We start from the raw sequence: 12480 nt of genomic DNA on the forward strand, positions 1-12480 counted from the left end.
GTCAGTAAAATGTTCATAAAATACCTAAAAATCATTCGAACTTACAACTTTTCTTTTGCAATGTTGTTAGAAAAAGCATTATTGACAAAATTTATAAGTTGACACTGTTTTTAGACATTTTCTAAACATTTTACTGACAACGTTGTAAGATCTTACAACCGTGTATACATAGCATTAGTATTTTATTTTATTTAATTTTGTATATCGTTTTTGAAACACAATTATATACTTAGGACATCTATTTATAAAGGTAAACTTAGGGCTTTAAATAATTGTAATTTTTTGTTCTCTTAAATGGAGACTTAAATAAATAATTAAATACATACATTTATATATATATATATATATAATATATATATATATATATATATATATATATATAATATATATATATATATATATTATATATATATATATATATATATATATATATATATATATATATATATATATATATATATATATATATATATTGGAAAATATTGTAATATTTTCAAAATCTTACTAGCAAAAAAAAAAACCTAAACACAAAGTGATTATGAGTTATAAAGAACTTAATTTAAAAAAAAAATCAAAAACCAGTTTTAAAATTAAAATTAAATTATTTAAAAAAAATATTAGTAAAAAAAATATTTGATAAAAATTAATTAATAATAAACAAAACCCTAATAAAACAATAATAATACAAGAGTATAAAAGCTATTACATAGACCAAAAACAAATACAAATAAAAATTTTGAATAATCACAGGAGGTGTTTTACACAGAAAGAAAAAATAATGAAATTTAAAGTTATTTAAACTTTGTTTTGCAAATTTAAGCTAAAAATAAATGGAACTACTACTTAGTTATAAGGGCAAACGAAAAGATATTGTGTTGCGAATGTTTTCTATATAAAGAACATGATGATGATAAAGAAATATTGCTCTATTAAGTGATATATATAATATATATATATATATATATATATATATATATATATATATATATATATATATATATATATATATATAAATATATATATATATATATATATATATATAATATATATATATATATATATATATAATATATATAAAATATAATATATATATATATATATATGGAGTGATTGATTTTGTTTTTGGAATTATATAATTGTATATAGTTTTTTTTTTAGATAAATATTATTGTCATTTCATAATCTTATATAAAATTCAACACTGTTTACAATATCTTTGGAGTTTATTTTTCTTCATTTTTAAAAAATATATATATTTTTATGTATAATTCTCTTAAGTACTCTTTTCTTTCTCTTAGTAGCGTTGCTACTAGACTTTTTTTCTTTTAATTCGAGAGCTTTTCTTTTGTATTTTCTCTTTTTTTTTGTAAAAATTCTGTTAAAGCTTAAAGCTAAAAACAAGGAAAAAGTTTTCATTTGTAACTATACACATACACACGCACGCAATAATTAAACAAATAATTTCTAAACTAGTTTTAGATTTTTAAATTATAAAATACGAATGTAAAAAAAAAAATTAAAGCATATTATTTAAATAATCTAGTCAGAGATTCCTTTCCTCACAAAATGTCTCTAGGTTTAAACTAAATGTGTTTAAAACAAGTCTTTACAAGCCAGGACGGGTAGTATCATCAGGACCACTGCTTGAGCTACCTTCAGAGGGCATAGGACTAGCGGTAGCACTGCGATCATAAGCGGGATTGATTTCATCGGTTATAAGTTCCTGTAAAAGAGCGAAAACAATGTTATATCAAAAACCTAAATCTTAACCCAAAAACCCTACACTTACCTCATCAGCCTCAGTTTTTGAAACCACCGCCTCGTTTTTGGCCTCCTCGGTAGTTTGAGCCTTTTCCGCCCACTGTTTCAAATAATCCACAACTGTTTGATGACCAAAATTCTCTGCCTCATCAACAGGCATATTACCCCAACGATCCTTGGGATTGTGAGGAACATGACATTGTTCCAATAAGAATTTAACACAATCTAAATGACCCTCAGAAGCGGCTAAATGCAAAGCGGTACGACCATCATAATCGGCTAAAGTTATATCCATACCAGACAATCTATGTCTACGCAAAGCGGTGACATCACCACTAGCAGCCGAAAATAATAAATTGACTATAGATAAACCTTTAGTTTCGTAACGATGTTTACGTGGATCCTTTTTATTTGAGGCATGTTTTAAATTATCATAACGATGGAAATTAAAAACATTAACTAATTCTTCACAAAATTGTACACCTCTCACGGAATTGCCTAATTGATCGAGTGGTGGTGACCAAGCGAAAATACCCATAACATTGGGTATAACTAACATCATGCCACCACTGACACCGGATTTGGCAGGCAAACCAACTTTGAAGGCAAATTGACCGGAATAATCGTAAGTGCCGCATGAGTGCATAATGGAGAGTACATCACGTACAACTTCGGGTTGGAATACTTTTTCTTCTGTGGTGGGACAAATACCACCATTAGCTAGGGTGGCAGCAATTACGGACATAGCTTCACAGGTTGTTTCCATGGAACAGCACTGGAAATAGATGAAAAGTGCAAAAGTTGCAGTGATTTGAAGAAATTGATAAAAAAAATTTATTATATAATATTCCGGACTATAATATAGACTTAAGTCTCAACTAGGTCTGGACTACAGAATAGACTATAGAATTTAGACTAGTCTGGACTATAGAATAGACTATAGTCTGGACTATAAAATAGACTATAGTCTGGACTATAGAATAGTCTATAGTCTGGACTATAGAATAGACTATAGTCTGGACTATAGAATAGACTATAGAATAGACTATAGTCTGGACTATAGAATAGACTATAGTCTGGACTATAGAATAGACTATAGTCTGGACTATAGAATAGACTATAGTCTGGACTATAGAATAGACTATAGTCTGGACTATAGAATAGACTATAGTCTGGACTATAGAATAGACTATAGTCTGGACTATAGAATAGACTATAGTCTGGACTATAGAATAGACTATAGTCTGGACTATAGAATAGACTATAGTCTGGACTATAGAATAGACTATAGTCTGGACTATAGAATAGACTATAGTCTGGACTATAGAATAGACTATAGTCTGGATTATAGAATAGACTATAGTCTGGATTATAGAATAGACTATAGTCTGGATTATAGAATAGACTATAGTCTGGACTATGGAATAATCAATAGTAAGGACTATAGAATAGTCTATAGCATGGACTATGGAATACTCTATAGTCTGGACTATAGACTATAGTCTGTACTATAGAATAGACTATAGTCTGGACTATAGAATAGACTATAGTCTGGACTATAGAATAGACTATAGTCTGGACTATAGAATAGACTATAGCCTGGACTATAGAATAGACTATAGCCTGGACTATAGAATAGACTATAGCCTGGACTATAGAATAGACTATAGTCTGGACTATAGAATATACTATAGTCTGGACTATAGAATAAACTATAGTTTGGACTATAGAATAAACTATAGTTTGGACTATATAATAAACAATAATTTGGACTATAGAATAGACAATAATCTGGACTATAGAATAGGCTATAGTCTGGACTATAGAATAGGCTATAGTCTGGACTATAGAATAGCTATAGTCTGGACTATAGAATAGCTATAGTCTGGACTATAGAATAGCTATAGTCTGGACTATAGAATAGCTATAGTCTGGACTATAGAATAGCTATAGTCTGGACTATAGAATAGCTATAGTCTGGACTATAGAATAGCTATAGTCTGGACTATAGAATAGCTATAGTCTGGACTATAGAATAGCTATAGTCTGAACTATAGAATAGCTATAGTCTGGACTATAGAATAGACTATAGTCTGGACTATAGAATAGACTATAGTCTGGACTATAGAATAGTCTATAGTCTGGACTATAGAATAGTCTATTGTCTGGACTATAGAATAGTCTATAGTCTGGACTATAGAATAGTCTATAGTCTGGTCTATAGAATAGTTATAGTCTGGTCTATAGAAAAAAGTCTAATTCTGATTTTCCCTCTTACCTGGAAATAAAAGTCCATACACTCCTTGAGATTTGTGCGTTTCGGGAAGCATTTATTTTCACGCATATAGAAACCCAAAGCATAATTACGATCGGCAGCTTCACGTTCTGACAAGAAGACAGCATTATTAAAGCCAATATTATCGCCACCGGACAAACGTTTAAACCACGACATAACATAATCGAATTTTTCTGCCTGAGTCATTTCGGGTTTGATTAAAGCATGAATTAAGGAACAGGTTAAAATGGCACCAGCATTAATCATGGGATTATGGGGCTTATCTGCAAAAATGGGGGAAAGATAATTATAAGATTAAAATTTCCAAATATAGATATATATATATATATATATATATATATATATATATATAATATATATATATATATAATATATATATATATATTATTATATATATATATATATATATATATATATATATATATATATATATATTATATATATATTATATATATATATATATATATATATATATATATAAAAACTTACTATTATAATCCAAAACCAATTCATTGAAATTACGACCACTGGGCTCTTGACCCACATACGAGTGTACAACTTTGGCTCCTAACTTCTCCCAAGGCAATGGCATAAGTCAAAGGTTTGCTAATGGTTTGCGGGGAAAAATTATAGAGTAAAATTTGTACGCAATTAGTAAAATGAACAGACCTTCGGAGACAGCGTTTGTCAACAATTTTGCTTACGACTTTACAACAAAGTCAAACAAAATTAAGGCGTTTCTAATACAACAACAAAACGGATGGATGAAGTGCTTTTAGTTTTCAGTTTTTATTTGAAAAAAGAAGTGACTGAGCAAAGCTTGGGCTTTTCTTAAACATGTTAAAGCTTTCGTTTAACTTTAAGCAAACGCTCTCATTCACTTTCTCTCTCTCAAGGGACCAAACTGCAATTATTACAATTAATGAACGAAAGAAAGAGATACATATATATAAAGCATGATAATGAAAAGATCTTTTTAACAAGATCTTTTTACAACAACAAACCTGACAGTAACTTTATAAGGTTTTGTGAAATGAGTAGAACACATATAAAGAAGTTTTATAGAAATTAAAATTTACCTGCAACTTTGTAGTGTGAAGGGAACTTCAACATCGCCTATGGAATAACGTTGACCATCTATGGTGCAAATACTAACACCCCAGGACTCGGGACTATAACGGGCCAATTGAGGTATATAATCGGCTACTTTGCCATCGGTATTGCTTTTGCATTTCCAATAAATATCTTCCACATCCTTGACAAAACCCACAAAATCGGGTATAACAAATTGTTGACGGAAAGCCTTGGCAATCAACACAATATTTTGGGCCACCACACTAAAATAAGAAATTAAACAATTCCGTAAAGGTTTTCTTAAGGTTTCAAAAAATTTCCACTTACGCTTTAAAGGTCTCTCTATTAAGATTTTGTGTTTCAGCAGACGAACCCGATTCATAGTTGGTTAATTTATGTACTTTCTTTAGGTTATCCATAAGCTCCTTAATACGGGGATCAGACCTTCTAATACCGGTGGTCTTAAGGGCAGCCAAGAATTTGCCCATAGAAATGAGACCCGTCTCCTCATTATAGAACATATCAAATAAAACATCTTCGGCATTACGTTGCTCCTGTTCACGGTGGCTAAAGTTAAAAATAAATTTAAAATTTTTTTTGTAAGTTAAACAATTTCAGATATCGTTCGAAATCTATACGTATACATGCTACACCAAGAAATCTAAATAGTTTACAAGGATGTTAAGAAAGGATTTAAATAAAAAAGAAAAAAATCTTATGTTTTCGTAAATAAAATTAAAATTTTAAATATCTTTCCACTTATTACCGATTCACTATGGGCAAACATCTCAAACAATAATGCTCATACATTTTCATATATTCTTCTTTTATTTTTTTCAAAAAAAGGAGTTTTTTATATAAAATATTTTAAACAAATCCTTGTTGTTTTAACTTTTGCCCAACACTTTTCTTTTTCTCTCGAAAACAACCGTTTCTTAGCTCTCAACTTTTGAAACTGTTATAAAAACGATCAGAGTTCTATTGATTTGTATAGTGTTGCAAATCACTGCCAATTAAAATCAATTAACTAAAAGTTTACAAATCAATTTCTATTCTCATAGAAATTTAAAAATAGTTAGACGCCTAAAATAAAGCAATTAATAAGACGTAACATTTGATTTTTTCTGTTAATTGATACACTGATCGTAAAGGAATCGTAATAATTTTGCGGAATGTTTTCGTTTTTTTTTGTTAGTCGCAGATCAAAGTTCATTAAATGAACATGAAAATTAAATAATTGACACGTTTTGTCAAAAAAGAGGGGCCAACATCTGTTCAATGAGATTTTGCATGTTTGCATAAATTAATTGCAAAAAAAAAGAAATGACGTAATTTTGTTTTTATGAAAATAATATGGACTTTGTTATTTCATAAAGATCTGACCATAATCTAGACCACAGTATTGACCAATGTACTGACAACAATCGGTAGAAAAGTCATTAGTCTGGAGTATAGGATAGTCTATAATCTGGACTATAGAGTAGCCTATAGTATAGACTATAGAAAAGTCGGGACTTTAAAATAGGTCATGAACTAAAGAATAATCTGTATTATAGAATAGACTATAGAATAGTATATAGTATAGACTATAGCATAGTCAATAATCTGCACTATAGAACAGTCTATAGTCTTAACTATAGAATAGTCCATAGTCTTGACTATAGAACAGTCCATAGTCTTGACTATAGAACATTCCATAGTCTTGACTATAGAACAGTCCATAGACTTGACTATAGACTGTGCTATATTCTTGACTATAGACTGTGCTATATTCTTGACTATAGACTGTGCTATATTCTTGACTATAGACTGTGCTATATTCTAGACTATAGACTGTGCTATATTCTTGACTATAGACTGTGCTATAGTCTTGACTATAGACTGTGCTATAGTCTTGACTATAGACTGTGCTATAGTCCTGACTATAGACTGTGCTATAGTCTTGACTATAGATGTGCTATAGTCTTGACTATAGACTGTGCTATAGTCTTGACTATAGACTGTGCTATAGTCTTGACTATAGACTGTGCTATAGTCTTGACTATAGACTGTGCTATAGCCTTGACTATAGACTGTGCTATAGTCTTGACTATAGACTGTGCTATAGTCTTGACTATAGACTGTGCTATAGTCCTGACTATAGACTGTGCTATAGTCTTGACTATAGACTGTGCTATAGTCTTGACTATAGACTGTGCTATAGTCCTGACTATAGACTGTGCTATAGTCCTGACTATAGATTGTGCTATAGTCCTGACTATAGACTGTGCTATAGTCTTGACTATAGACTGTGCTATAGTCTTGACTATAGACTGTGCTATAGTCTTGACTATAGGCTGTGCTATAGTCTTGAGTATAGACTGTTCTATAGTCTTGACTTTAGACTGTACTATAGTTTAGTCTTGACTATAGACTGTACTATAGTTTAGTCTTGACTATAGATTGTTCTATAGTCTTGACTATAGATTGTTCTATAGTCTTGACTATAGATTGTTCTATAGTCTTGACTATAAATTGTTCTATAGTCTTGACTATAGACTGTTTATAGTATAGTCTTGACTATAGACTGTTCTATAGTATAGTCTTGACTACAACTATAGACTTTTCTTATAGTTTTCACTATAGACTATTCTATAATCTTGACTATAGACTGATAGTCTTTGACTATAGACTGTTCTGTAGTCTTGACTATAGTCTATAGTCTTGGCTATAGACTATTCTATAGTTTAGTCTTGACTATAGACTGTTCTATAGTCTTGACTATAGACTGTTCAATAGTATAGTCTTTACTATAGACTGTTGAATAGTAAAGTCTTGACTATAGACTATTCTATAGTCTTCACTATAGACTGTTCTATAGTCCTGACTATAGACTGTTTTATAGTTTTGACTATAGACTGTGCTATAGTCTTGGCTATAGACTGTTCTATAGTCTTGGCTATAGACTATTCTATAGTTTAGTCTTGACTATAGACTATTCTATAGTTTAGTCTTGACTATAGAACAGTCCATAGTCTTGACTATACCTTGTGCTATATTCTTGACTATAGACAGTGCTATAGTCTTGACTATAGACTGTGCTATAGTCTTGACTATAGACTGTTCTATAGTCATGACTATATACTGTTCTATAGTATAGTCTTGACTATAGACTGTTCTATAGTATAGTCCTGACTATAGACAGTTTTATAGTTTTGACTATAGACTGTGCTATAGTCTTGGCTATAGACGGTTCTATAGTCTTGGCTATAGACTATTCTATAGTCTTGGCTATAGACTATTCTATAGTTTAGTCTTGACTATAGACTGTTCTATAGTATAGTCTTGACTAAAAACTGTTCTATAGTCTTCACTATAAACTGTTCTATAGTATTGACTATAGACTGTTCTATACTTAAGACTATTGACCGTTCTATAGTCAAGACTAGATTGTAGTCCAATCTATAGTCTGGACTTTAGAAATACTTGACACATCTGACGAATTATTAATATTTGTATAATATTCATTGGACTTTGAACTCAATTTCAATGACATTGTGAGAGGGTATTTTTTTAAATCTACTTTTTAAATTATAACAAATAAAGGTGTCAATAAATTTAATTTTTAAAAATATTAACAAAAAATAAACAAAATAATTTATTTTCGGTTTTTTACGAATATTTATATTATTAGCACGTGTTTAAGGTTAAATACATATTTACTAATATGTTTAACTAATTAAATATAACCAAATAATTTAATTAAATTTCTAAAAAAAATTAAATAAACAAACAAACAAATGGAACTTGTTTTGAGGAGTGTATAAAAAAAATAAAAATTTAAACAATATTACTCACGGTCTTATGGAGTAGTAGCGCTTCTGTAAGCTTTTTGGATCCATAAAAAAGTAAGAGTAATATTTATTTGTTATAAAAAAATAAATCAGTTGCATTTTTTTAGATAAAAATTAAGAGAAATATTTATGGGAAATCTGTAACATTAAAGCTTCAAAATGTTATTATTAGATTTTTAACCTGATTTTAACAAAATCGAAAAATTTAAAACTTTCGACATTAAAAATCAAGCTTTTTAACGCACACACACCTATAAATTTTTTAATTATGTATGCTTAAAGTTTTATAAACTTTTATTTTAAACTTTAGCACATGAAAAAAGCTTAAAAGCTTTAAAAAATAAGTGTTGTCAATTTTAAAGTAATATATTAACTTTTTTAACTTCAAATGGTGTAAAAAATTATAATTCGAAATAAGCTTTTTAAATATAAAACGTTTAAACTTTCTAAATCAGATAAGCTTAAAAGTTGTAAAAAAAAGTTTAAACTTAAGCTTTATAACTTTTTAAACTAAAAAGCTTTCATTTAAAGCAGTTTTCAGTTTCAAAAGCTTTTTCAAGCTTAAAAACACAACTTCGAATTATAAAATCCACACATTTTAATGAAAAACTTTTATTTTTCTTTAATTATTTTTTAAAATTACTATTCATAAATGTTTAATAAAGTTAAAAAAGTTAGACTAGACTATAGACTAGATTATAGACTAGACTATAGACTAAACTATAACATAGATTATAGATTAGACTATAGACCAGAATATAAACTAGGCTACAGACTAGATTAAAGACTTGACCGTAGACTAGATTATTGACTAGACTATAAACTTGACCGTAGAGTAGATTATAGACTATACTTAACACTAGACTATAGATTAGACTATAGAGTAGACTATAGACTAGACTATAGACTAGACTAGACTATAGACTAGACTATAGACAAGACTATAGACTATAGACAAGACTATAGACTAGACTATAGACTAGACTATAGACTAGACTATAGACTAGACTATAGACTAGACTATAGACTAGACTATAGACTAGACTATAGACTAGACTATAGACTAGACTATAGACTAGACTATAGACTAGACTATAGACTAGACTATAGACTAGACTATAGACTAGACTATAGACTAGACTATAGACTAGACTATAGACTAGACTATAGACTAGACTATAGACTAGACTATAGACTAGACTATAGACTAGACTATAGACTAGACTATAGACTAGACTATAGACTAGACTATAGACTAGACTATAGACTAGACTATAGACTAGACTATAGACTAGACTATAGACTAGACTATAGACTAGACTATAGACTAGACTATAGACTAGACTAGACTAGACTATAGACTAGACTATAGACTAGACTATAGACTAGACTATAGACTAGACTATAGACTAGACTATAGACTAGACTATAGACTAGACTATAGACTAGACTATAGACTAGACTATAGACTAGACTATAGACTAGACTATAGACTAGACTATAGACTAGACTAAAGACTAGACTATAGACTAGACTATAGACTAGACTATAGACTAGACTATAGACTAGACTATAGACTAGACTATAGACTAGACTATAGACTAGACTTTAGACTAGACTATAGACTAGACTATAGACTAGACTATAGACTAGACTTTAGACTAGACTATAGACTAGACTTTAGACTAGACTATAGACTAGACTATAGACTAGACTGTAATGCTTTAGTAAAGATATTGTGGAATATTTCTTATTTCAATTTGTGTGTTTTGCAAAGATTTCAAATATTTAATCAAATAATAATCATCCTTAGTAAAATGTTTACTAATTCTAGACATAATTTGAAAAGAATTTAAACAAAATTAGTCTTAAAAAAGTCAAAAAGGTTAAAATTATTTTCCTAAAATAAAATGATAAGAAATTCCGATTTGTTGTCTAAAACCAAAACCACAACAGAAAGACTAATTAAGTGTTAAATCTAAGACAAATTAACTTAAACAAACACCCTCATCTTATAGTAATTACAGACAAAAATAAAACCATAATGAGAATAATAATAATACAAATTAATAAATCATTTTCATTATCTGTTGAACTGTTAAAGAACACACATGAGATCACTTTTGTTTTTTTTAATTTCTTTCGAATTTCTTTTACCTTAAAACAGCTGATATGGTGCGTACCAGTGTACCGCGTCTGCCTTGCAAAGAAATACCCTCAATTATCTCTTCGATAATTTGGGCAGTTTCAGAATTTTGTAAATCTCTAGCATTTTTTGAATTTTCCTCCTTTTTACGTTGGTCCTCCTCATTAAGACCCTCTTCCTGTTTAAGTTTTTCTATATTCGGATGTAGTTTAATCGAATCGGGTACTTTTAAATTAACCTTAACTTCTTCTAAAGCTTCATTGCAATCTTCATAATTACTATTATCACAGTTTGTTTCCGATTTTAATGACTGTTGTTCTTGTAACTTTAATTGTTCAATTTCTTCACTTAGCACCATGTTGCGTATGAGTAATATTCAGGTTTTTTTTTAAATTAAATTTTTTTTATTATTATTAATTAAATATTGAAATTTATTTCCCTTTTTTTAACTGTTACTTCAATTTCACTGTTGATTAACGACTGTTAACCAAACTTTCTCAGTTTAATGAATTTATAGAAATTTCATTTGCCTTAAAATTTGCAACCAATACTTACAAAACCTCTTGTATTTTCATAACATTTCTTTCTATGTATTTCGATTTTATTCTATTTTTTAAATTTAACTCATGGTATACTTAAGGGGTGTGTGTGTGTATTTACTTTAAATGTCTTAGTGTTATAACGTTTTAATATGATATTAACAAAATTGTGCTAAATATTAGTTGTTTTATTATTTATATTTTATACAATTAAATATTTATTCTTGTATTGTATTTGCTTTAAATACTCTCGCATTTAAGTAAAAATGTGCTAATTATTTCGATCATGTTACTGTAACATGTTTGTTGTTGTTGCCGGTATTCTTTGGAGAACGCTCCTATCGTACGTCACGCTTCTTTATAAAATTAGTATTAGCAACAAACACACTTTTGCTTGCTATCTCCTTAAAATATTTATTAGTATATTGTTAGCCTGTTTATGTGTAATTTACAAATTTGTTTTATTTCTTTGTTAATAATTTTATTAAAAAGGAATAAACAAATTTTTTATAATGTTAAATTTAAGGCGAAAAATCGCAAAAAAAAGTATTGCAGAATTCTTTGGATTTTAATTATTCTAAACAATTATGATTTTAATTTTCATCCCATTTATGTTTAACGATTATGTACCCACGTGACGTATGATTAATACTAATTATGTTACTCTGTTAAATAACGTATGAATTTACCAAATCTAACCAACTAAAAAACTAACCAAACAGGCTATATACTAGACTATAGACTAGACTATAGACTAGACTATAGACTAGACTATAGACTAGACTAAAGACTAGACTATAGACTAGACTATAGACTAGACTATAGACTAGA

The 12480-nt window shown here is 28.9% G+C and overlaps 1 protein-coding gene and 1 long non-coding RNA gene across 2 annotated transcripts in view; both read right to left on the reverse strand.

Annotated features, from left to right (window-relative positions):
- LOC124420788 overlaps positions 1-12480 on the reverse strand; it is a 68839-nt gene that overhangs the window by 26621 nt on the left and 29738 nt on the right. The gene's annotated exons all lie outside the window — the stretch shown is intronic.
- Positions 1233-11490, reverse strand: LOC124420786 (glutaminase liver isoform, mitochondrial-like). Its single transcript, XM_046954918.1, is given in 8 exon segments — positions 1233-1723; positions 1790-2536; positions 4040-4320; positions 4547-4634; positions 4636-4663; positions 5137-5394; positions 5459-5698; positions 11122-11490. Coding segments are annotated over 8 exon segments (2106 nt in total). The 5' UTR covers positions 11469-11490; the 3' UTR covers positions 1233-1606.

The sequence above is a fragment of the Lucilia cuprina genome, chromosome 6 (genome assembly GCF_022045245.1).
Source record: "Lucilia cuprina isolate Lc7/37 chromosome 6, ASM2204524v1, whole genome shotgun sequence".
Lineage (NCBI taxonomy): Eukaryota > Metazoa > Arthropoda > Insecta > Diptera > Calliphoridae > Lucilia > Lucilia cuprina.